Here is a 27,427-nt window from a genome sequence, read left to right as displayed (position 1 = left end):
TATCAGAGCACAAAAGACAATACCAAGCCTCTCCTCCTTCAAAGATCCTTCCTTTCTTGACAATTCCAAATCATACTAACTTTCCTTCCTTGTGACATGTTGATATCACCATTACACATTTCACCTAACACATACTGTCACTGAGTAGCCTCATGGGGCTACAATGCAAAGTTTTTGAACACTGCACCGTTTACTGCTCATCCTCCTGCCACCATGGTGGGGATATGAACAGTCTCTTTAAATAGTGTTAAGTTGCACACATTCTGCTCTCTTCCTGCCTGCATCTGGGTAAGAGTTCTGCTGTCTTCTCCATGTCCAGGTTTTAAGTCTGCTAGTCTGTCTACAAGGTTTTAACAGTGAAGCAGAAATGACCTGCAGAACAGCATCTCTGGATAGAAAGACCTAGCACAGGACAGAGTGAGAATGCCTCCAAAAATACAAATTCCTCAGTTTTTTTTGGAAAAATACAGGCAGGAGAGGCTTCCCCTAAGGCCTCTGAGAAGATCTAGATTATCTTGTGAGATGCATTTATGTCCTGAGAGCAATTCCAGGTCACACAGGGATTGCATGAGCTACGTTAGCATCACAGTAAATTTGACGTGAGTTTATGAATATCAATTATAATATTTTTAACCAAGAGATCTAATGCTATCTCCGTGTCTATTAAAATGTAATAAATATTCAAGACACTCATAATGTACACATAATATTTATAGATTGTGATTAAATTATATGTTCCAAAAGCAAAATGATATATTTCAGAGGCTCTGTAATCTAGCAATTTGGTTTTCAACTCCAGCTTTGTAATTTACCAACTGTGTGATACTTGTCTCCATGAGTCTCAGTTTCCACAGAGTAGTCATGATAAAGTAATAATAAATAACCTTTATCAAGGACTTGCAATGTGCAGGCATTGTGCTTAGCACTATGCGTGCATTAATTATTTTAATTATCAAAACAATCCTATAAAATGGGTTCAAATAATGAGCTTCTCACCATGATCACCATTTTACGTATAAGGAAACTCAGGTTTAGAGAAGGTAAGTAATTCCCCTAAGGACACACATTAATGTACATATATTATCTTATTTAATTCTCACAACAACAGTTCTAGGGAGGTGTGTTTTAGTTGTGAAAGCTGAGTATTTCGGAGTTGAGATGACTTGAGTAAAGGTAGTAGTGGGGTCAGTGGGGTTGCATTTTGAGAATTGTTCTGACCCTAAACTTCATTAACTTTTCAATACTTCAAGATACCTCAAAGAAACACACACACACACACACACACACACACACACACACGATATCTTAACTCTGCAGAAATCTCTTATTGATTGAGAAGATTGTGTCCTGCAGGTTCCCTGACAGAAGCAAATCCCCTCCTGGGAGGAGGGAGCTTTTGCCATCCTTACAAGAGCAGCCAACAACCATTTTTGCAGAGCTCAAGTTCCCCCAGACAATTGATTCCTAGCACTTAGTGACCTAGATGGAAAGTTGGCAAGAATCCTAGATCTGTCATAACCCTACTCTCCCACACTCAGCCTTCTTGCCCTCAGAAGTCATCCTTACGTGGATTTGATATCTTTTTTAGGTCAGCACTCACTATGGCTTTATCCGGGAACAAAAATAACATCAGCATTTCATATCACCTACAGCACTGTGGAATCAGGCTGGCTGGCTCAGGTCCTCCCTCTGCCATCTGCTAGCCATGCAAGGGCAACCTCCTCATGTGTGAAACACCTGGACTCCAATACTGTTGTGAAGATCAAACAATATTAGCTTTTGAATAACTCATGGGCATAGACTGTATGTTATTCATCTCCATCTTCCTGGGGCCTGGGAAAGTTTGTGCTAATAAGCATTTGGTAGTGAATGAATAAACAAATGAACATATAAATGAAGAATACTCTATAAATCATAAATCACCATGTAGATCAGGGTTAGGGCCATAGAACCTATACTTATGTAAAGTTATGGATTTCTCTCCTAATTCCAAACAGAATTGCTCCATGACCCATCTCTCCCCTTCTACTAATATTTATATCTACTTTTGTAAAAAGAGGATGACAGTTCCTAACCTGACAGCAATGTTTTTATTCAGTTTTTAATTGCTTCAGTCTCATGGCCTTTATTCCTATTCTGTGAGGTAAGGAGGTTGCTCTAGATTGTGCCCAAGACCCCCTCCAGTGCTGGGATTCCACGATTCTGTTGTACTATGTTTGTGCCGCATCCTTATATTTATATTTTTAAATTTTATTTTGAAGTAATTTCAGATTTACAGAATGCTTATAAAGACAGCACACAAAATTCATGTATACTCTTCACCCAGGTTCCTCTAATGTTAATTTTCATAACTCTAGAGTGTCTAGGAATGCTAAGAAATGCTAAGAAATTAACCCTGGTATAACACCAAACTGATTTCATCAGTTCTTCCACAAATGTCAAACCAGGATAGGTTACTGTGCAGCATTTAGTCCTTATGGCTTTTGAAATAAAGAGTTGACTTTCAATTTTTGAAATTGATCGAGACCTTAAGATTATTGAGAGAATGAAAACCTGATAAAAACTTCATTTTGTGGCAGCAAAGTGTGTCAGCCATCCTCTGTGCATGTTTTAGAGATCCTTAAGAAATCTTGAAACACCATCCTGCATGTTGGTAAATGCAATAAATCAAAATGAGATGTGAACAATACAGTTGGAACGCCTACTATAGACACTGGAATATTGAGAATCAAAGACATAAGCAAAATGGTTTCCCTGTGGGAAAACCTGCAGGCCTCCTTGCGGAGGGCCGTGGGGACACTGGCTGGGGTTTGGACTGCTGATTTGGTCTTTCACTGCATATGTATTGAGGGCCTGTTATGTACCAGCACTCGTCTAGGCACTGGGGATACAGTGGTGAATGAGACAAAGCCCCTGTGTTCATGAAGCTTATATTTTAGTGAGGGAGACAAAACAAGAAACAAATGCCAATCAGGTAGTGACAAGGGCATTGTAGGAAACAAAGCAGGCTGAGGGAGTGGAGACAGCGAGATGTGTGGGGAGAGGAGGTGGTCTTGGAAAGCATCCCCGAGGAAGTGGGCCCTGTGAGTACTCAATACTCAGAACCATGACTCAGGATGACTGCCCTGCACTACACTGAGGCTTGATCTTGCTTAGATTAGGGAAATAGTCCTACCATGGAAAATGGAGTTCCCACCCAACCTATCCACCTTCAAATGCACCTCGATGCTGCCATAGCCCTGTTGCATAGATTCCTTTCTCTTCTTCTCCAGTCTGTGGCTTGTCATTGAATTCATAAACTCAGCTCTAACACAAACTGCCACTCCAAAACTTCTCCTTGAGATTATTTGAAGGCCAGGGTAAAAAGTAGATGCCAATAAATGGAACACTTTTCCTCTGAACTCAGACTCCGTGGAAAGCTGGCTTGCCCAACATCAGCCACATCAATTTCAGATTCACTAAACTTTTACTACCTGCCCATGATGTGCTAGGCATTTGTTTTAGACTTCAATTTGCTTTAGAGTTTTCTTATACTTTGTCCTACAAGTATCACAGTAACACAAGTAGCAGCTTGTGAGGTGGGAGTCACACCTTCCTTTTTCTTCTTTTCCTTTCCTTTCCTTTCCTTTCTCTTTCCCTTCCTTCCTTCTTTCCTTCCTTCCTTCAATTCTTCCTTCCTCCCTCCCTCCCTTCCTTCTCTCTCTCTCTTTCTTTCTTCTTTCTTCCTTTCTTCTCTTTCTTTTTTGCCAGAATGAGATACCAAATGTCACAGATACAAGCAGGAGCTGTGAATCCAGGTTTCCTGCATCCAAGCCCAGGGCTCCTTCCGCTACACAGTAGCTCAATCTCACTAGAAAATTTCACCTTCATCTTATTCCACACAGGACCCAGTGCCCTACAGCCTGTGCTGACCCAAGTTAGAGCAGATTCCCTGAGAACAACCTAGGCATGCCCTGGGATGGTGAAATACCACTCATGGGGACCCAGGTAAGGCCTCCTGGCAGTTGTTAGTGCCAGAGACCATCATCCAAACTTCAGAAGCCGACACTTGAAGAGGTGGTTTTCAACAGAGAAACTGTGATCAATGGCAGCACCACAGACCACTCGGCTATGATGGCAACACCTTTTAAAGATGGCACTTTGATTAGAAAGATTTTCTTTTTAGCAGATCCTATGTGCTATTGTCAAGCCTATATTCGAGACTCCTCCCCTCTTTTAAAATAAACCTGAAAGCTAATTTGGTTATACAAGGCAGCCCACCTGCACAAAACCATCAACAACTGTTCCCTGAGAACAGACTAAGCCTGTAGCCAACGTAAGATGTAATTGCTCCCCAGCCCATAAGCAATTGCTTTCCTTACAGATTTTTCACTGAGACTGGAGGCTGAACTCAAAGGCATAATCATTTTTAAAAGTGCTTCCAGGGTAATTCGTGTCATTCCTGGGGCAGCTGGATCTTATTGTAAAGAAGTTGTTTTGCATGTTTGTGAGTTTTCAACCCTGTGATTAGTAGAGGGGGAGAAGGAGACAACAGAGGGTGGAAGGAGGAAAGGAAACCAAAATTACTAGACACTGCACACCCAAAAATGCCGAGAAAGAGGAGGTGGAAGAGGTATCTCGCCTGTCAGCTTTTCCCTTGACTCCCATGGGCCAAATAAAATCATGTTATTTCACCTTCTTCCTCTTTTGCTTTTCTTCAAATAGTTTGGGAGTTCATGACAAACCAGTCATAGTTGGCAAGTTTAAAACTAAACATCATTTGGCTTCTCTCTCTAGCAGGGATGAACACAAAGATCAACAGAATGCAAGAAAAAGCCAAGAGTGTTTTCAGGGGTGAGCCACAGTTCTGTGGAACCTTCAGAGATCATGCAGCCTGACTGCTCACTTTCCAAATGAGGCGGGAGACTGGAGGGCTGAGCGTCTGGGCCAAGGTCACACCACAAGTCATTAGAACCAGGATCCAGACCCAGGCCTCCTGATTCAGAGCCTAGGGCTCTTCCTCTACGGCTTGGGGAACTATGGCTGAGTGCTGCTTGACTGTGGCACTAAAAAGGGCTGTTAGAAAGGAGTCGCACCCATGTGATGGTGCTCCTGAGAGGTGAGGAGTGGAGGGACAGTTGTAATTAGGTCATTGCCATGCTCCACATTAGGCAGTGGGCCTGGCTGTGAGGAGTCATGGAGACAACAATCAAGGTGAGCCTGGTCTCTGAATCAGCATCTGTCAGAAGGGGTTTTGAATAACTAAATCTGCTCACCAGAGGCCGTGGGGGTGGATGAGAATGGCCCACAAAGGCTGTCCAAGCAGCCTCCACAGCTCCGGCACCCTCACCTGCTGCTGCCTGTGTGAGTCCTCTCCCCACCCTTTCTACAGTCCGGCTGAGCCCCTCCACAGTCCTGGTAACCAAGTAGGGATCATCCCTCTGGGGCTGGGCTTCTGCTGTGGTCTTGCAGGTCCCCACCCTCTCCAGGAGGAAGAACTGCCCTGAGTCTGGTCCGGTGGCACTGGCTCTGCTGACAGAGTCAGCTGTCGGGTGGGAGCCCACGCTGGGTGGAGGCAGCAGCCTCTCAGGAGCCCATCACTGTGGCAAAGCACAAGCTCTTTGAAGCAAAGACTCTGTGGATCCAAACCCCAGCTTTCTAGCCGAGGAAATACTGGATCTCTAGACTGCAATTTGTCTACCTATAAATGGCATATACCCTTGTTTTGAGCATTACACGAGATGATCCACATAAAGCACTTAGCATGGAGCCTGCTCAGGGTAAGCACTCAATAAATGGTAGCTGTTGTTATTACTTAAAGGCCCGCACTCTTTCCTGACTCCCCCACCCATCGGTGTTTCTTCCTCTTGGATTTCCCATCATCACCTCTCTACTGGTTGTGTCCCCCAGGGTTCTATGCTTTTTCTTTTTTCTATTTTCTTTTCTTTTTTTTTTTTTTTTTTGAGACAGAGTCTTGCTCTGCCACCCAGGAGGGAATACAGTGGTGCGAGCATGGCTCACTGCAGCCTCGACTCCCTGGGCTCAAGTGATCCTCCTACCTTAGCCTCCTGAGTAGCTGGGACCACAGGCTGCATGCAACTACACCGGGCTAATTTTTTTTTTTTTTTCTGTAGAGATAGGGTCTGGCTGTGTTCCCTAGGCTGGTCTCGAACTCTTGATCTCAAGTGATCCTCCCTCCCCAGCCTCCCAAAGTGTTTGGGATTACAGGCGTGAGCCACCACACCTGGCCAAATTTTGTGCTTGACCCCTCCAATCCCCACTATACTAAGTACTTGTTGCCACGCATCTGGGTTGCTCTACAGATAGCACATGCAGCAGCCCTCCAGGTGGGCTTCCTCCTCCCTGGACTGCCTCCTCCGTTCTCTCCTCCAAGCCTCCTAGAGTGCTGGCTCCATCTAGGCTGTTGTAAATAATCAGCCTAGCAGTCAGTGCCTACTAGGATGAGCTCCTGACCAAGCACCTGGGCTGAGACCCAGCTGAGATAATCACACCCCACAAAAAAGTACAAGCTCGAAAAAATTCCATGCCACTGCTTAGGGCAGAATGCAGTCAGGGGAAGACAGCACCTCTCTCCAAAACCCTTTAGTAAACTATTTTCCAGCAATAAAACCCACATAAATTCAGGCAGAGAGAAGGACCTCAGTACTCATAATTGAGAGAGCACATTTAATCAAGGCAGTAGACAGCTATTTAATTCCACTTTCTTTTGCCTAAATGTCCTTGTCCCCTCTTTTCCATTCACTTGCTCTAAATCAATAGTTCTCAAACCCTCCGTGCTGAGAGATCAATTGTTTATTTTTCTTGTTCCCAAACTACTGTGGGCCAGTACTTTTGTAAAATGGTAAAAATAAATTTCTAAAAAAGAAAAATGCCATTCCGATGGCATAGTAAGTTTTAATTTCTATAAAGTTTCTTACTTTCAGTTTCTGTACATATCTTTTGGTAGTCTGGTAAGCAAGCTTCTCGCCGACCTACACCAGCCCCTGGCCCAAACTGAGAGTAGGTAGAACAGCTTCTGGAAGGAACAGAGCCACAGAGGAGTCTGTCTCCCACAGACACTCCCCATCCCAGGTTTTTGTCCTGTCATGTAGTCTGCTCAGCAGCAGCCCTGCTCCACCCAGAGCATGCAGTGGTGAGGTTTGGGGTGGGATTTGCCCAGGCTTTGGTTACTGATATTCCTTGAGAGTCTAGCAGCCCCCAGGAGGAGGGATATGCAGAGATGTTCCCAGCCCCAGTGCAGTGCAGGGACTGGCCCTTACCATTCCATGCCAGCCCTGTTGATCTCCTCCCACCAGCACTCCGTGGGTTCCCCGAGGCTCTGTGGCGTGGGCATGCAGGCGTAGTTCCATTGTCTGTCAGAACCTTCCTTCTTGCTGAAGATGCTCCTCACGGCCACTATCACCTGCCCCTGGGGACACTGGTAGCTGAAGCCTTGCCGGTTCAAATTCACCCACCCATCATCGCTGTAGTCATGATACTGCTGGTATGGGTATCCATAATCGCCATACTGGCCCCAGGCCATGGTGACTAGGGGCAGAAGTACCCAGAGAAGACTGAGGTCCATGCTGCCTGGGATTTTGGCAAACAATGTCACTCTAAGATTGCTGGTCTGACCGTTTTATATAGCTGCCGCTGACATGTGGCTTCCAGATGTGGGTGAGAAGGATCCAACTGCAGTGTGTCATTGCTTAAGCAAAACTTTTCCATGCTGAGATGTCAGCCATAAGGACATTCAGCTTGTTTTAAGGTGGAATTCTAGGAATATACCAGCAGCATGTAAGTCTAAGAAGCTTCCTGGAGAAAGAACAACTTTGTATGTAGATTATAAAAGCCAACTGCTGCTCCACCCTGTAGAAATATTCACTTGAAAAACACTGATTACTAGCATATTTGTCCCTCACCTTTCAGCACCTCACCCCTTTCTGTCCTACCCTACCCGCTACTAGCAAACCCCTGTATTTGTTCTCCAAACTAGCCTTCCGGGCCACACAAATACCCAGACAGTGATTTCAAAATACCGAAATCATAGACTGAAGTAACAGAGCCATCTAAGATTTCTGTAAGCCTGAATGCCTGTTTTTTTTTTAAGTTGTCAATCCAACACTTTTTAACCCTTGAGTATAAGCGTGGGTATACCAGTTTGCAGGGCTACTCTGAGAACTCATAAGTTGCATAAGGAAGTACTATGGGCCCATGGGGAGATAAGTTGGATATGATTTATACACTTAAGCATTCTACCATGCTGCTGAAATTGGACCCAGTCAAGTCTAGAAAGTGTGCTCTGCTCTCAAAAATGTAATGGGTTTAATCTAAATAAACCCCCTATTTATCCTTCAGTATTTTTGCCCTCACATTGAATTTTCTTTTCATTGAGTTATAATTTACATATAATTAATTCACCTTTTAAAATACATAATGTACAGTAATATAGCCAGCACCCTAATGAAGACTTAGAACAGTTCCATCAATCCAAAACATCCCCTTATATCCCTTTGCAGTCAAATCTTCCCAAACACCCAGCCCTTGGTAACCACTGATTTACTTTCTGTCTCTATAGTTTTGCCTTTTCCAGAATGTCAAGTAAACGGAATCATACCACACGTAGCCTTTCATGTCCATCTTTCACTTAGCATAATGCTTTTAAGATTCATCCATTTTAAAATTCAACATCTCATTGTACGTGTTAGTATTTTGTTTCTTGTTATTGTTGAGTAATATTCCATAGCATGGATGTACCACAGATTGTTTATACATTTACTAGTTGAAAGACATTTGGGTTGTTTCCAGTTTTTGAAAATTCATTACTTTTTATGTAATGAATTTTATATTCATTATATTTTATATAATGATTACATAAATGTAATTATAAAGTTGATATAAACATCTATGTATAGGTTTTTGTGTGAACAAATTTTTATTTCATTTGGGTCAATACCTAGGAGTGAGATTGCTGGTTCACAAGGTAATGTATGTTTAACTTTAAAAGAAACTACTGAGGCCGGGTGTGGTGGCTCATGTTTGTAATCCCAGCACTTTGGGAGGCCAAGGCGGGCGGATCACGAGATCAGGAGATCGAGACCATCCTGGCTAACACGGTGAAACCCCGTCTCTACTAAAAATACAAAAAATTAGCTGGGCTTAGTGGCGGGCGCCTGTAGTCCCAGCTACTCGGGAGGCTGAGACAGGAGAATGGCGTGAACCCGGGAAGCGGAGCTTACAGTGAGCCGAGATTGTGCCACTGCACTCCAGCCTGGGCTACAGAGCGAGACTCCGTCTCAAAAAAAAAAAAAAAAGAAAGAAAGCAAGAAACTACCTAGCTGATTTCCAAAGTGGTGATACCATTGCCCACCACTACCAGAAAATTGCCATTAAAAAAAATTTAGCTATTCAAATAGGTTTGTAGTGATATTTCAGTGTGGTTGTGATTTTCATTTCTCTAATGATCCATGATTTTGAGCATCTTTTCATGTGCTCATTACCCATTCCATGCATCCGTTGATGATTTGGCTTTTCAAATTTTTTGAAACCTTTGGGCATCTCTTAAGCACATAGTATTTCCCATTTCTCGTCAGTGTTGTTCTTAAAGTTTCTTAGAATTGTGATCATAGACCAATTCTATCTACAGCCTCTGTGAAGTTTGTTAAAATGTAGACTCTGGCTCTTCTCCAGGCCTGCTAAATCATAACCTCACAAGGGGTGCTCAGGTATTTATATTTTTAAAAAAAATTTCCAGGTGATTCTTATTCACATCAATTGCTAAGAGTCACTTTCCTAAAGGAATGTGGAGCCAGAGAAAAATCACACTATTAATCTCACCGTCTGCCTAGCCTATGGCACATTTACCAGATGGTATTCAGTCTAGATCAAACACCAAGATAGTCTTGAAAGGGAAAGACAGTCATACATGAGAATAAAGCAACAAGTAACTCTGTGTGTGTGTGTGTGTGTGTGTGTGTGCTGGGCATGCAGTTTTCTCTGATGATCATGGCTACTGAAGCTAGGGGGAGAGGCTCAGGGCTGAACAGCTATGTGAGGCTTAGTTTTGTTTTTAGTGCCATCTTCTCCCACCACTTCCATCCGTAAGTAACTGCCCAGTGCTGGCATCGGAATTCTTCCTAGCTCAGAATGATCTCTCTGATTCACGATATGCTGAAGCAATCATTCTCAACCTTATCAGCATTTAAGGATTACCTGGAAAGCTTTTGGAAACCTCCAGAGTCTAAGCAATTTCTGGACCAATCAGATCAGAAGCTTCTGAGCAGGGTCCCGACAGTGACGTCCTTTGAAACCCTCCCTATAGGCTTCTCACCAGAAGCCAGGGTTGAGAACCTCTATGCTAGAGGGTTTTCTTTTTTTTATTTTTTCAGTTTATCATCCTGATGCTCATGAGTTGTATCTTGCATTCTGGACATGATATGAGCTATTTTAAACCTTAAAGAGCTGTAAGAGACAAAGCAGATTATCATAAACACTCATCTTTATTATACATTTGTTTTCCAACAATTTCCAGGGCCTCTGCCTGATCTCCATTCTCTGCAGATTTCTTTCAACTACAGCTAGAACTACCTCAGCTGGATTCCCTGTAATGTGCAAAAATAAATATCTTCATGCTATGGTCCAGTTTGAATATAGATTTCTGTTACTTAAAGCTGAAAGCAACCTAACTCATCCAGTGTCTCAGGAGATTCCAGAAAGTGCTGATGCCTTTGAGAGAGATTCTGGTGGCCGCATAGAGAATGATTTCCATACGCAGACATTGAGAACATAAGATTAATGCATTTACAGTTGACCATGTGTTTTCAACTAGGTTACTATGTTATCTTCCTCATAACTTTATATGTTAGTGAGGCATTATTGGAATTAGTTTCTCACAGATGGGGAAACTGTGGTGAGAGAACATTTTGGGCCAAATTTCTAGAACTGGAAGGATATGACCCCATGTCTTCTGATTCCCATTCTGCAATTCCTTCCATCATTTCATCAAAGTTACAGTTACTAATTATAACATTTAGGAACAATTGTCAAATAATGCACTTATGAAGTATGTATATTAACATACACATATAACTAATTTGCGCTACGCATTTCTGCTGTTATTTGAAAAGTCTACTCAATAGACCCTGGGGACTTTAAAGAACTAAATGTTCAGTAAGTAGTTTTTGGGGTGTTGCTCTAAAACCAGCAGCATCAGCATCACCTGGGAACTTGTTAGAAATGCAAATCCTCCGGCCCCTCTCAGACCTACTGAATCAGACACTGTAGGAGTAGAGCCCAGCAATGTGTGTTTGAACAAGCCCTTTAGGTAACCTGATACTGACTAAAGTGAGAACTACTGTATAGCAGATAATGCCGAACACTCTACCCAAATTCCAGGTGTCACTTCTCAAGAAGTTATGTAGTGATACTGAAGCCTATATAACTCAGTTCACTAATTTTGATTCTGGCGCCCACACAATTCACCACTGGGCTATCTTACCTCCTAGTAGATAATGGACTTGAGATATTTTGGAGATTCTGACAAAGAGCATTCAAAAGTCTCCATTCTTCTTTTTCTTCTTTCTCTTATTCTTCTTTTCTCTCTCCTTATCCTCCTCCTTCTTCAGCTGTATTGAGATATAATTAACATACCATACAATTCACCACTTAAGGTATATAATTCAATATATCCCTTAAATTAGTATGTTGACAGAGTTTATGCAACCACCACCACAAGCAATTTTAGAATATTTTAACCACCCAACAAGAAACCCTGAACACATCAGTAGTCGCTCTCCATTTCCCTTCATCCTTTAGCCCTAGGCAACAATCAATCTACTTTGTGTCTCTATGGATTTGTCTGTTCTGGATATTTCATATGAATAGAATCATTCAATATGTGGTCTTTCATGAATAGGTTCTTTCACTTAGCATGTTTTATGTTAGTGGTTCATAAGGTTCATCCATTTTGCAGCATGTATCACTAGTTCATTTCTTTATAATGCCAGATAATACTCTACAGTATACATCTACCATATATTATTTATCCATTTATAAGTTGATGGACATTTGAGTTGTTTCCACTTTTTGGCTATTATGAACAGTGTTGCTACAAACATGTATGTAGAAGTATATGTGTGGACATATGTTTTCATTTCTCTCAGGTATATACTCAGGAGTGGAATTGCTGGGTTATACGGTAATTTTTGTTTAATCTTTTAATGACCTGCCAAACTGTTTTCCAAAGCAATCGTGCCATTTTACATTCTTACCAGCAGTGTATGAGAGCTCCAATTTCTTCTCCACATCCTCACCAATGCTTATTAAGTCTGGGTTCTTCTGAAAGGTGTAGGAACTCATAGCCACTCTGGTGACACTTTTTGCGACCTGGATCCACTCTTGTCTGGCAGCTTTCTCAAACATATAATCCCTTTTTGAGAGATTCTGAATATAATACTTTGCCCAATTTTAATTGAGAGCCCCTAGAATGGCCCTAGAATCAACTCATTCCTAAGTTACTTTTACACTTTCTGGATTGGGGTAGCTGCTATTATATATTGGGAGGGAATGATGTAGTCTTACAGACGTCACCCTGGAGCAGACCTGATCCACTGGAGAATTCCAGATGTGACGTGCTGGCCCCGAGGAGGGCTGCTCAGACAGGAGAAGGCAAGGCTCATGCTAGTGCCTGGGTGAAGCTGGTAGCCCCAGATGAATGGATGCTTAACCCAAAATATTGACCGTGAGTTATTGGAGGATTCCATTTTGCCTGCTGTCTTTTTTCCCTTTTAACTCCTGTGTATAATCAGGACTTGGCTGCAGCTCTAGGTGGCCAGAGTACTATCACAAACTTCCCAGCAAGTGTATGCTGAGCCATCCGTGGCTTTCCTCCAAAATGAGTCTGTGCCAGTTTCACGGTTTAGCTGAGAGAGGCATTCAATAGCCTCAGTACACCCAGGCTGTCCTCACCTTCAGTAAACTTGCCACCCTTGCATGACCCATTGCTTTTTAAGATCAATTGTGGAACCCACTGTCATATCATTTGGGGTTAGCCTTGAGGGCCACCAATAAGGTTAAAAACGCTCATACTGGAAGCAGCAGGAGAAAGAGTGACAATCCAAGTTGAGGAAATAGAGAAGATTGGGAGGAGTAGAATAAGGTGCACCTACTGTGTGCTAAATACTGTACTATGTGCTTTACATATGATAGACCAATTGACCTTCCAGCAGTTCTAAGAAAATTAGGTTCAGAGATCACTGGTAGCTCACCCCAATTTTCACAGCTAGTACAGAAAGGTGACTTGAATTTGTTAGTAACTATACTACCCCAAGTGCCAAATGGTCACAGCAGGGCCTCAGAGCAGTGGCAGATGGTTGTGAGAAGAGCAGAGACTCCTAAAATCCAAATATCTAAGTTAAAGTTCTGGTTCTGCAAGTAATCAAAATGACCTTCTGATTTGGGTCAGATAGTTTTTTGTTGTGGAGGCTGGCTGCCCTGTGTATTATAGGATGTTGGACAGCATCCCTGGCCTCTATCCACTAGATGCCAGTAGCATCTTCTCTTCCACCACTGTGACAATCAAAAATGTTCCAGACATTGCTAAATGTCTCCTGGAGGGAAAAATCATCTCTGGTTGAGAACCACTGAATCAGACAAAACCCACAACCTTTGTTTTATCATCTGTAAAATGGAGGATAATCACAACACCAGCCACTTACCACGAGATTATTGTGACAGTCATATCAAATAGTGGTCTTGCAAAGACTTTGTCAAGTGTAAAGCTTGAAACAAATGTACATTGTTAGTCTGACCTCAGGGTAACACTAGAAGCTGGAGTTGAGGGAACAATCATGCATATTAGTGTAATGAACAGCCCCAGGACTCCGCAGGGCAGAAGAGTGTTCTTGTGCAGATGATGACTGGAGGGGTTTGGGAATGAGTAAAGCTGGGGGAATATGGCTTCACCACTCTCTGGAGTTCCATTAATATGTGGATGAATGTCAATCGCAGAGGTTCCTGAGAGTGAGTTTGCAGGGAGAGGTGTCAGGATAACAGGGCTGAGCACTAAAGGCAGAGTGAGGGTAGAGAATTCAGGAGGCTTGGGAACAGTAGGCAGATGGAGGAGCTATCGTGGTGGAGAAGAAGCTTGGGAACTTGTGAGCTTGGGAACCAGGACTGTGTCTTGGGGTGAGAGTAGGGATGGGGATGGGGATGGGGTGGTGCTAAGCCAGGTTAGCTCTGAGACACTCACAGAAGGAAGCTTCAGGGCCCAAGTGCCTAATTAGTGTTCTGGGGTCTGTGAGGATGAATGAAGCACAGAGATGTATGTGTAGGTGCTGGAAATATTGCTTTAGTAAATATATTATATGCTCATAAGTGGAGGAACAGAGATCAGGATACTGGTTACAACCTCTGAGCTCATGACCCGCTAGAGACCATGGTTAAAAAAAAGCGCGGGAGGAGGTTCATTGGAGAGATTTGGATACAAACGGGGGCAAAGAAAGAAAACAATTTAATCAGAAAGTACTTAAGTGATGTCATTTTAAGCCAAATTTTCTAATTTGAAATTGGGTTTTTAAGTGTGTAAACCTAAGGTTTATAAAATAAATAACAGCCCCTTTCATTTGTGTAGCATTTTGCACAATGTATATAAACCACACAATCCAGCACTCAATAAATATTTATTCTTTTCCACGTGCAGGGATTTAACAGATCTCAGTTCATCTTTGCATTGGTGATGGTAGTAAAGTTGGCTTTCTTATTTCCATTTTATCAGTTTGGAAATAGAGGCTTTGAGAGGTACAGTGATGCCCAAAGTTACAGAAATATTGGGTGACAGGGCTTGGGCATAAGCCAATGTTCCCTAGTTTGAGACCTGCCAGTTCTCTTGGAGGACACGGCATTGAGGGATTTGGTGACACATCCTTTAGGGAAGCAAGGTGGCCAATTCTAGAGCACTTTGCCAGTTCACACAGTTTGTCCAAGCCTTTCCCTCCTACCATCCTGAAGGCAGGTGGTGGGGGCAGGGCTTTAGCAGGAGGAGCAGCCTCCCTGAAAATAACATCTTCCCATACAGGACATCTCTGCTGGTGCCGTCCTCCAGTGCGTTTTCTGTGTGCTGCTTCCTCTGATCAAGCTCGGCTTGCTCTTTAACCAAGATTCACACATTCTTGCTCCCATTCCTGAAGCTACAGATTGGCACCTCTTTTCAGCATTGTCCAATCATGGTACATCAACTTCAGATAATGGACTTGGTCACCTAAGAAGCATACTGTCTCTCCCAGCTCTAAAAACACACACCCACCCCAAAGTATTGATACATGTGAGGTCCACAGACCACCTGCATCACAGCCATGGAGGCATGTTAGAGGAAGATTCCTGAGTTTTTGACAGCCTTGCTTCGGTGGAATCCTGGAGGTGGGGCCCTGGAAGCTGCCATTTTTTTTTTTTTAGAGGGAGTCTTGCTCTGTCACCAGGCTGGAGTGCAGTGGCGTGATCTCGGCTCACTGCAACCTCCACCTCCCAGTTCAGGCAATTCTCCTGCCTCAGCCTCCCGAGTAGCTGGGACTCCAGGCGCGCCACCGTGCCCAGCTAATTTTTGCATTTTTAGTAGAGATGAGGTTTCACCATGTTGGCCAGGATGGTCTTCATCTCTTGACCTCATGATCTGCCCGCCTTGGCCTCCCAAAGTGCTGGGATTACAGGCATGAGCCACTGCGCCCAGGCGGAATCTGCCTTTTTAACGAGCTTTCCCACATGACTTTTATGCATCCCGAAGTGTAAAACCACAGGCTAAGGTGCATAAGGATGTTTATGATTTTGTAAGCTTCCAAAGTATGAGGCAGAACCAGGCAGGGCTCCTCTGCCAACTACCCTGTCGTTGGTTACAGTAGAAATACTCCCCTGGCTCTGTGGCCTGTGGGCTCTGCTGAGGGCTTTGCACCCTAATCCTGCTTTCAGGGAGCCCACCACTTGCCTCCTGTCACACACCGCCCACACAGGCAGTGACAGAGCAGAACTGAGAACTGCAGGAAAGGCAGCAGCTCAGCCTTCTTCTCATGCCTGTCAACAGCCTGGAGCTGAGCACGCTGCACACTAATGAGTACTATTTTCTACCCCAGCTTTTTAAAATGCTGCAATATTAACAACTACCAAAATAATTCAACTCTCTACAACAGTGGGTTGGCTTAGCCGAAAAAGACACCAACGGGGCTATGGCATCTTTGCTGTGTTGCTAAAGCTCTGCAGAGTATATGCACGTGCACATGCACTCAAATAGAAATGCACATACTTTAATTTATCATGAAAACTAAATGAGACAATACATGTAAATGTACCGTGCTTGGAACAGAGCCTGGTACTGCTGGTACAAAAAACAATCAGATGTCATTTTGCAAGGGGATGTACTGAATATTCCCTATTTACTTTTCAGATCTTTCTCTTTCCTGCACTGTGTTCTAGGAGGCTTTATGTGCCACCTTAAGGTGCTCTCTTGCCCTCTGGTTCCTGCTTGGGCTTGGCCAATGAGAGGCACCAGCAGAATATGGAAGGATCAGGAGAGGGGTCAAAATATGAATTCCCCTGGCTCCCTGCCACCAAGGCCTGGTTGGCAGTGGCCAGGTTTCTCTCCATGCAGCCTTAGCTTTTGCTGGCTGGCCCCCTTTCCAAGGTAAATGCTTCTGCTAGGTTCCAGCAACCTCACTCCCTCACCCTGCAGCTTTAAGACTACAGGGGTGGTCTTACCGTGGTTTATAGCTGTAGCTGGCCCTGGGATGTTCACAATTAACCCTGCTCACATCTCTGTACATAGTTATTTCATTAATTCTCTCCAGTCACTACTGTTGAATATGGACCTGTTTCCTGCCAGGAACTGACTGATATAAAGAACAACTGTCTGGATTTGATCCAAGGAAGATCCTGAAACAATGTGACTGTCTCCAGCACTGGGCATCTGTCTCCAGTTTCTTGTGGTCCTTAGGTGCTCATGGGGAGAAGAAAGTCCTCCCCAGCTGTGTGATGTTGGGAAGCATCCATGTGCTTCCCTCTTCAATGCAAAGCCAGCACCACTTCCACCATTTTTCTACCCTTAACTCTAATATCATTCCATCCAAACACCTCTGTAACCATTTCCCTTCAGGAAGTCAAAGGTAAACCTTCTCCTGAAAATCAACTGGGAATCCCTCTGATTTGTCCTTATGTGTGTGTCAGGCTTCCCACTAGGCCATGTTGTCCCTGGGCCTGGAGATCTTCCTGAGCAAAGGAAAGTGAGATCTTGCCAACCTGCATGCTTACATCAGTAGGTCTAACTGTGGTACAAACTTTTATATCCATTATATTGAATGTCATCTCCATACTCTTTGAAAGACACATCCTCTCGATTTTACAAGTGAGGGTGATGATGCTTAGGGAGAAAATTGCCCAGGGTTACCCAGCTGGTAGAGAAGATCTGTTTTGAAGCCTGTTATAAAACAAAGCTTGTGCTCTCAAAATGAAGAACCTCTCAGGGTTGTATCAGATCAGAAAATTCCCCACACTCTCACAGGACTGCATAAACCCCCTCAGAGCCCTTATTCCAATCACAATTTTCTATGTATTTGTATAATTATTTGAGAACATCTGATTCCCCATACTAGACTATAAGTTCCAAGAGGGCCAGTCCTGTGCCTGATTTTACATACGGTTGTTTCTTCAGGGTATTAGTACTGTGTCTGCTGCATTGCAGACATTCAATAAATATTTGTCATATGTCTGTTCACTGAAATCAGCAGACTGGACCAAATGACCTGTGAGGTCACATGCAGTCTTTTGACCTCATAAGGATCTACCTTAAGGATCAAGAGGTGAATTCTGTTTATCCGATGCCTCCCAAGATATGAAATTTAGATCAGGAAGTAGCTCAGAAAGTACAGTTTTTGGCCAGGCATGGTGGCTTATGTTTGTAGTCCCAGCACTTTGGGAGACTGAGGCAGGAGTATCTCTTGAGGTCAGGAGTTCAAGAGGAGACTGGATAACAGAGCAAGATCCTGTCTCTACAAAATTTTTATTAAAAATTAGCTGGGCGGCCGAGCGTGGTGGCTCACACCTGTAATCCCAGCACTTTGGGAGGCCAAGGCGGGCAGATCATGAGGTCAGGAGATCGAGACCATCCTGGCTAACACGGTGAAACCCCGTCTCTACTAAAAACATAAAAAATTAGCCAGGCATGGTGGCAGATGGCTGTAGTCCCAGCTACTCAGGAGGCTGAGGCAGGAAAATGGCGTGAACCTGGGAGGTGGAGCTTGCAGTGAGCCAAGATTGGGCCGCTGTACTCCAGTCTGGGTAACAGAGCGAGACTCCGTCTGCAAAAAAAAAAAAAAAAAAAAAAAAAAAAATTAGCTGGGCATGGTGCATGGCTTTTGTCCTAGCTACTTGGGAGGCTGATGGAGGAGGATATCTTGGGCCCAAGAGTGCAAGAGTGCAAGGCTGCAGTGAGCTATGATTGCACCACTGCATTCCAATCTAGGTGACAGAGCAAGACCCAGTCTCTTAAAAACAAAAACAACAAAAAAGAAAGTACAGTTTTTCTGACTTTTCATTGATTGACAGATGACCCCAGTATATCTGAGCAGCTGCTGTTTGGTAAGCCAGACAAGCCGTCTGAAAGCAGGAAAGACGCCCTTGCATTCACCACTGTGTCCATAGAGCCCAACTCGGCCTGGTGTATTGATTGCGGATATTGAATCAGTGTTGTCTTGCACAGATGAGTTGAAATAGACCCACATCAATGAAGTAAAGGCACTCTCCGCTCCTCTTTTCTCAATTTGTACCCTTTATCCTAAAAAATGCTTTCAGGAGTCACTGAAGCAAGACTTGAAATAATGTGACCTTCTGGGTAGTAATATTACAGAAAAAATAATAATGAAAAGCACATCACGTGGCAATATCCAAAATGAGATGGCTTTAGAGAAAAAAATGTAATTCAAAAAACGAAGAGGAAAAACTGCAAAAAGTGTCATGTTTTGTATACCAAAATAACCCATAGCTTCAACTAAAAGAAAAGTCTCCAAATGCACAAAATGCAAAGAAATTTGTTTTTTTTCAGCTATATGAATATAATAGTATCATAAGTAGTGTCGTGTAAAACTTATTCTCCCTTTTTCTCTCTATTTACCTATGTGTGTGTGTGTGTGTGTGTGTGTGTGTGTGTGTATAGATGTGTCCATTCCTACTTAGATGGCTTCTGCATCAAGGTAATATTTTTTGTAACAGTATGGCTAGATCAGACAGCTCATCTCAGTTGACCATCCCAAAGAAAATGCATTATAACCCACAATCCTTAGTAGCTATCAAGTAACTTTATCAATGATCAATACTTCCTGAGATATTCTGATTTTAAGAATTTTGACCTGATGCCTTACAAAGGCACTAAATGGTCCTTGTTCTCTCTCAGGTAAGGGCGTACTGGCTCAGTTTATTTTACCACAGCCAACAGCACATAATCTAAGACCTGGTGTAGTGGGTTACATAGTGTCCTCCCAAAATGTCTGCCTATCCCAAAACTGAGAATGTGACTTTGTTTGGAGCAAAGATCTTTGCAGATGTAATTAGTTAAAAACTCAAGATGAAGTCATACTGCAGTTAGAGGGAGGCTATGGGCCAATGACTGGTGTCCTTATAAGATGAGAGGACATAGAGGGACACAGAGGAAGGGATGATACCAAGATGGAGGCAGAGATTGGAGAGATGCATCTACAAGCCAAGGGGCTCAAAGGATTGCTGGGAGCCACCAGGAGCTAGGATGAGTCAAGGAAGGATTCTTGCTTAGAGCCTTTGGAAGGAATATGGTCTTGATGACATCTTGAGTTTTGACTTCTGGCCTCCAGAATGGTAAGAGTAAATTTCTCTTATTTTAAACCATCAGATTGGTGGTATTTGTGATGGTATCTCTAGGAAATTAAATCATCTGGGCTCAAGGGGGTTCCATCATTGGGGTGATACAGTCATCCTTCTAGTTACACCTGAGTGAATACCACGCAATCGTGGCAGGCCTTCTCAGCTTCTCTAAACCACCTTCCTTTTCTCTCTGACAGACGCCACTTGCACCAGGTTGTCCCTCCACATTTTAACTTGGATGGAACATCAGTGTCTGCTTCCTGAGCAGCTGCTAAGCTGAGGGACTGCATGACAAACCCTGGCAGTGAGGGGCAGGGAGCTCTTGGGGAGGAGAGGAGGGAATCTCAAGCGAAGGGGAATGAGAGACGGAGGAAAATGTGTGAAGAAACATCTCTCCTTCCTTTCTTCCTTCCACAGTCTGCTCTGAGGCACACTTTCTCCTTGCAAACATTCTAGAGAAGTCCAGGTGCCCAGGGGCCACATCTGCTGAATATCACCTCACACATCCCCTCTTTCCTCACCTCATCTTCACTGGGATTTGCAGATCCCAAATACAGCTTCCTTCACATTTAGTACTCGCCACAGACTCCAACATTTAGTAGACCCCGGGAAGACGAGGTGGCATAACCTCAGCAAATTAATTAGTGTTTCTGTGCCTCTGTTTTTCCCTCTGAAAAATGGAAAAATTAGCAGTTTCTACCTCATACAATTGTGAGAAATTAAATAAATCAACATATGTAAAACACTTGAAAGGTGTCAGGCACCTAATAAATGGTAAATGATATGCACTGTTATCTGGCTTATGGAGGTTTTCATTCTGATACCAAATGTTAATGAGAATTCTTCATCAAACCCTAATCCTCTAGAAACAATCTGATAATCATATAATATCTTCTTTTAATGAGATCAGCAGAAGAAAAAGAAATGCAAAAGCAACATATTAGGGGAAGGATTATTAGGTGGAAAAGGGCCTGAGAGAGTAAATATTTTTTTTTCCAGGTCTCAGTTTATAAGTTAAAAAAAAAATCCTGAGAAAACAGAGGAAAAAAAATTCATTCCTTTTTACAAAGGCAAAGAAGTACCTGGCTTAACTCAGTAAGCAAGTGCAGCAGCAGCAACCACTCTATGACATAAGAGCCACCATCTGCACGGGATGTGCTGACACCATGCTAAGCTCTTTATATTCATTATCACAATTAATCCCACAACTATCTTTGAGACAGGATTATACACATTTAGACATGAGAAAACTGTTTGATAAGAAAAGGTTAATTAATTGCCAAGGTCACACTGCCAAATAGTGGAGCACCTGGGATTTGTACCCAAGAATTCTGACTTTAAAATTCACCATCTCATCTTTCCCTATAGTGTGAGGCAGTCTGAGTCTAGCTCTAAAGCTAGACCCTTATTACAATGCTGGATGAGTCCTAAAAGAGTAGAGTATAAAATGCTAATTTTCCCATCGAAGCAATCATTGTCTCTAACTACTTGGACACCCTACAAGTGATATTGCATAGTTCTGAATGGAGGTGTCCCAGACTCTACAATTTTTGTCTCCTTACTGTCTTGTTAGGAGCTAAACACACACATGTGTAAACACACGCACACACAACCATTAGCAACTGAAATAGATTCATGAAACATCAAAAGGTGGCTTATAGGCAGCTCATGATTTCAAATCATGATACTTAAAGTACTCTGCAGCACGCCAGAGACAGCAGCCTGGTGGGTGAGGCTCCTGGAACACGCAGCACTGCCATAGCATCGATCGTCCCAGAGTCAGAGCCTCCTGAAACACTGCCATCTGAGCAATATGCTAGGTCCCTGACAAAGTCCCTCCCATGTTTAGCTTTCAGCCTCCCCTCTGACATAGGCACTTCCCTCCACTGGCCTAAGAATGATGATTTAGAAGGTGTGTAGTGCCCTAAATTGGAAAGGGCAGTAATTTTCCTGAACAACAAGAACTGACATTTTCCCATGGCTAATCAGAGAGGAACCAACACTGTAATGCTAGTCAATCCCTTCTTAGAGCTCCCTGGATAAAAGATATTATAGGAGCATTAATTATCATTGAAGTTGGAAGGAAGAAGAAAAACATAGGAAGTGTTTTCACGGGCTGGAATGGAAGGCTCTGAGTCAGGGATAACTGACAGTTGCCTTTGCAGGTTTCCTTTCATTGTGGTGTCAAAGGCTTACCTTTACATTAGCTTGCTGGCCACCAGTCAGACTGATGAACAGTATTAAGGACAAGAATATTTCCTCAGAAAGTGTGTTCTTAAAATGTACTCTTACTCATGAGAAGTGAGTTATAACCTATGAAAGTACCTTGTGTATGTGGGGAAATGGCTGATCTCTATTCCATTCTACTTTCTGCTTAGAATGCACTGTGAAATAGACAGTTACCCTGAATGACTTGAAAACTTAAGTGTCACTGACTCCTGGAATGATTGGGTGAATTGTTTATAAATAATCCTTTTGCCACTGTAATTAGAGTTATGTGAATCCTATACCTGGATCTAAAAAAGCACTCTTTTGACAATACACATTCTTCCCATCCAGGAATGTAATACGTCTATGCACTGATTCAAGCAAAAGCATTTATTAAAACTTGCTGGGGACCTTGGATAAGTCATCAAACCTCTCTGAGCTTCAGTCTCCACATTTGTTAAACCAAGGGATTGGGTTAGATAAGAGGCCTTTTCCAACTCTAACATTCACGGATTCTATATTTAAAATATGTTCTTGAAAAGATGAATACTTTTTTTTAGCATTGATAATACTTCTGTCTCTGAAACCTCAACATCACTATTAAATTATTAGTTACGGGACAGAATCGGTTACTGAGAAAGAAAAGGAGCTGTCCTCTCACAGTCTGCCCCTGCTTCTTCCCAGGAACGGTATGATTCAGTCACATGAATTACATCTAGGTACCTGAAAACACCATGATCATTCTTACTTCCTGGCCTTTGTCTGGTCTTCACATGGCATGGAACACTCTGTGTCCTCTTCTCCATTCACCAGACTCACCCCAATTCACCCTGCAGACTTCAGCTTCGGTGCACCTCCCCTGGGAAGCCGCGCAAGGCCCTCCCAGCTGCACAGTGCCCCTCCTGGCATTCCTGTTTCGAGTGTTATACCACTTCCCAAACTTTACTGTGCTTAACTGTTTACTTTCTAGAAGCTTTTTCTTTTTTTTTTTTCTTTAAGTTTTAGGGTACATGTGCACAACGTGCAGGTTAGTTACTTATGTATACATGTTACATGTGCCATGTCGGTGTGCTGAAGCCAGTAACTCGTCATTTAACATTAGGTATATCTCCAAATGCTATACCTCCCCCCTCCCCCCACCCCACAACAGGCCCCAGTGTGTGATGTCCCCCTTTCTGCGTCCATATGTTCTCATTGTTCAATTCCCACCTATGAGTGAGAAGATGCAGTGTTTGGTTTTTTGTCATTGCGATAGTTTGCAGAGAATGATGGTTTCCAGCTTCATCTACGTCCCTACAAAGGACATGAACTCATCATTTTTTATGGCTGCATAGTACTCCATGGTGTATGTGTGCCACATTTTCTTAATCCAGTCTATCATTGTTGGACATTTGGGTTGGTTCTGAGTCTTTGCTATTGTGAATAGTGCCGCCATAAACATACGTGTGCATGTGTCTTTGTAGCAGCATGATTTATAATCCTTTGGGTATATACCCAGTAATGGGATGGCTGGGTCAAATGCTATTTCTAGTTCTAGATCCCTGAGGAATCGCCACACTGACTTCCACAATGGTTGAACTAGTTTACACTCCCACCAACAGTGTAAAAGTGTTCCTATTTCTCCACATCCTCTCCAGCACCTGTTGTTTCCTGACTTTTTAATGATCGCCATTCTAACTGGTGTGAAATGGTAACTCATTGTGTTTTTGATTTGCATTTCTCTGATGGCCAGTGATGATGACCATTTTTTCATGTGCCTTTTGGCTGCATAGATGTCTTCTTTTGAGAAGTGTCTGTTCATATCCTTCACCCACTTTTTGATGGGGTTTTTTGTTTTTTTTCTTGTAAATTTGAGTTCATTGTAGATTCTGGATATTAGCCCTTTGTCAGATGAGTAGATTGCAAAAATTTTCTCCCATTCTGTAGGTTGCCTGTTCACTCTGATGGTAGTTTCTTTTGCTGTGCAGAAGCTCTTTAGTTTAATTAGATCCCATTTGTCAATTTTGGCTTTTGTTGCCATTGCTTTTGGTGTTTTAGACATGAAGTCCTTGCCCATGCCTATGTCCTGAATGGTATTGCCTAGGTTTTCTTCTAGGGTTTTTATGGTTTTAGGTCTACTGTTTAAGTCTTTAATCCATCTTGAATTAATTTTTGTATAAGGTGTAAGGAAGGGATCCAGTTTCAGCTTTCTACATATGGCTAGCCAGTTTTGCCAGCACCATTTATTAAATAGGGAATCCTTTCCCCATTTCTTGTTTTTCTCAGGTTTGTCAAAGATCAGATAGTTGTAGATACGCAGCATTATTTCTGAGGGCTCTGTTCTGTTCGATTGGTCTATATCTCTGTTTTGGTACCAGTACCATGCTGCTTTGGTTACTGTAGCCTTGTAGCATAGTTTGAAGTCAGGTAGCATGACGCCTCCAGCTTTGTTCTTTTGGCTTAGGATTGACTTGGCAATGTGGGCTCTTTTTTGGTTCCATATGAACTTTAAAGTAGTTTTTTCCAATTCTGTGAAGAAAGTCATTGGTAGCTTGATGGGGATGGCATTGAATCTATAAATTACCTTGAGCAGTATGGCCATTTTCACGATATTGATTCTTCCTACCCATGAGCATGGAATGTTCTTCCATTTGTTTGTATCCTCTTTTATTTCATTGAGCAGTGGTTTGTAGTTCTCCTTGAAGAGGTCCTTCACGTCCCTTGTAAGTTGGATTCCTAGGTATTTTATTCTCTTTGAAGCAATTGTGAATGGGAGTTCACTCATGATTTGGCTCTCTGTTTGTCTGTTATTGGTGTGTAAGAATGCTTGTGATTTTTGCCCACTGATTTTGTGTCCTGAGACTTCGCTGAAGTTGCCTATCAGCTTAAGGAGATTTTGGGCTGAGACGATGGGGTTTTCTGGATATACAATCATGTCATCTGCAAACGGGGACAATTTGACTTCCTCTTTTCCTAATTGAATACGCTTTATTTCCTTCTCCTGCCTGATTGCCTTGGCCAGAACTTCCAACACTATGTTGAATAGGAGTGGTGAGAGAGGGCATCCCAGTCTTGTGCCAGTTTTCAAAGGGAATGCTTCCAGTTTTTGCCCATTCATTATGATATTGGCTGTGGGTTTGTCACAGATAGCTCTTATTATTTTGAGATATGTCCCATCAATACCTAATTTATTGAGAGTTTTTAGCATGAAGCGTTGTTGAATTTTGTCAAAGACCTTGTCTGCATCTATTGAGATAACCATATGGTTTTTGTCTTTGGTTCTGTTTATATGCTTTATAGCACTAAATGCTCACAAGAGAAAGCAGGAAAGATCTAAAATTGACCCCCTAACATCACAATTAAAAGAACTAGAGAAGCAAGAGCATACACATTCAAAAGCTAGCAGAAGGCAAGAAATAACTAAGATCAGAGCAGAACTGAAGGAAATAGAGACACAAAAAACCCTTCAAAAAATAAATGAATCCAGGAGCTGGTTTTTTGAAAAGATCAACAAAATTGATAGACCGCTAGCAGGACTAATAAAGAAGAAAAGAGAGAAGAATCAAATAGACACAAGAAAAAATGATAAAGGGGATATCACCACCGATCCCACAGAAATACAAACTACCATTAGGGAATACTATAAACACCTCTACGCAAATAAACTAGAAAATCTAGAAGAAATGGATAAATTCCTCGACACATACACCCTCCCAAGACTAAAGCAGGAAGAAGTTGAATCCCTGAATAGACCAATAATAGGCTCTGAAACTGAGGCAATAATCAATAGCCTACCAATCAAAAAAAGTCCAGGACCAGATGGATTCACAGCCAAATTGTACCAGAGGTACAAGGAGGAGCTGGTACCATTCCTTCTGAAACTATTCCAATCAACAGAAAAAGAGGGAATCCTTCCTAAACTCATTTTATGAGGCCAGCATCATCCTGATACCAAAGCCTGGCAGAGACACAACAAAAAAAGAGAATTTTAGACCAATATCCCTGATGAACATCGATGCAAAAATCCTCAATAAAATACTGGCAAACTGAATTCAGCAGCACATCAAAAAGCTTATCCACCATGATCAAGTGGGCTTCATCCCTGGGATGCAAGGCTGATTCAACATATGCAAATCTAGAAGCTTTTTCTATTAGGTTGGTGAAAAAGTCATTGCGGTTTTTGCTGTTGAAAGTAATGACAAAAACCACAATTACTTTTGCACCAACTTAATAGATTTTAAGATCTCTGGTGGTGGAAACGTTGTATTATTCACTGTTAAATCCCATTTCTAGCAGAGTATCTAGCCCATTATAGATGCTCAATAAATATTCACTGTTGCTATTACAGAATTTTAAACCCTGAGCAGCATTAGGACATCCACATAGTTTAGTGACAGCACTTCACCTTTAAGCAGCACTTTGACATGCATGACTGTCAGTTGGTTCTTCTGAGTGCATCTGAGTGTTATGGAGTGCTTCTCCATCAATTACTAGTGCAATTAAGCGCCCAACAGATATTTGGGCATTTATCCTATGGCCAGCAGAGAAACACTCTATTTCACTTTTCTGGGATGGAGAAGGAAGTACATCTCACAATTTCCCCAGGGCCCTGGAATCATGGGAATCTCCTCTACATCCTTGGTAGAGATAATGCAGATCTGTGAAAGTAGCTTCTGATGGGGTTGCTCCAAGGATATTTCATGAAAGAATGGCAAAGGAGTATTTGTTGCCATTTATGGCAAGCCCAATACAAAGCTCCAAAAACTTCTTAAGGAATAGAAAACCCCAAATTGAAACTGTAAGGAAGGAGACTCATCTACAAATTTTGACTGGAACTCTAGAAAAATAGCTTTGGAAAATAGCTTTTTGGGTAAATATATGAATATAGTGTGTCTTATATAATGGTAAGCTCCATAAATATTATCCAATGATATATTAATCACTTCTGCCTCTAAATTACTATCTGATTTTTAGCTAAGGTTATTCACTTTCTTTGTATGAGTTCCTTTGTTTGCACAATGTGGAAATGTAGAAAGGACTACTCATCTTGAAGGGTCATGGTGAGAATTAGTCTACTCCCACTTCTTCCTTATTGCCGGTTTACCCTCCAGCTGCTAATATTCCAGCTGACAATAGGAAAGCAATTTGATGGCAGGGATCTAGAAATCTTTTATTGTTATTATTATTATTTGTTTTGTTTTGGCCAGTGTACAGATTTTTATTTTATTTATTTATTTATTATTCTTATAGTTTTTGGAAAAGAGGTGGTGTTTGGTTACATGGATATGTTTTTTAAGTGGTGATTTCTGAGATTTTGGTGCACACAACACCCATCACCAAATCAGTGTACGCTGTATTCAGTGTGTAGTCTTTTATCCCTCACCTCCCTCCC

At 42.4% G+C, this 27,427-nt stretch overlaps 1 protein-coding gene across 4 annotated transcripts in view; it reads right to left on the bottom strand.

Annotated features, from left to right (window-relative positions):
* The window catches only part of DPT (dermatopontin), a 407,189-nt gene that overhangs the window by 26,108 nt on the left and 353,654 nt on the right, over positions 1–27,427 (bottom strand). For 2 of the 4 annotated variants that reach the window (XM_055111860.2, XM_003824615.6), the window contains 3 exons: positions 11,477–11,603; positions 10,192–10,440; positions 7,260–7,794 (listed from right to left, as the gene is read on the bottom strand). The exons of 1 other annotated variant lie outside the window; for it this stretch is intronic. In XM_055111860.2, the coding sequence (XP_054967835.1) occupies positions 7,260–7,564 (305 nt within the window). In that variant the 5' untranslated portion in view covers positions 7,565–7,794; positions 10,192–10,440; positions 11,477–11,603. Of the gene's footprint in view, positions 1–7,259; positions 7,795–10,191; positions 10,743–11,476; positions 11,604–27,427 lie in introns of those variants that run through there. One more of the 4 variants, XM_063604076.1, reaches the window with a different exon arrangement.

This window comes from Pan paniscus, chromosome 1, assembly GCF_029289425.2.
Source record: "Pan paniscus chromosome 1, NHGRI_mPanPan1-v2.0_pri, whole genome shotgun sequence".
Lineage (NCBI taxonomy): Eukaryota > Metazoa > Chordata > Mammalia > Primates > Hominidae > Pan > Pan paniscus.
Note: the sequence above shows the minus strand (reverse complement) of the source record. Positions and strands in the feature narration are given on the sequence as shown.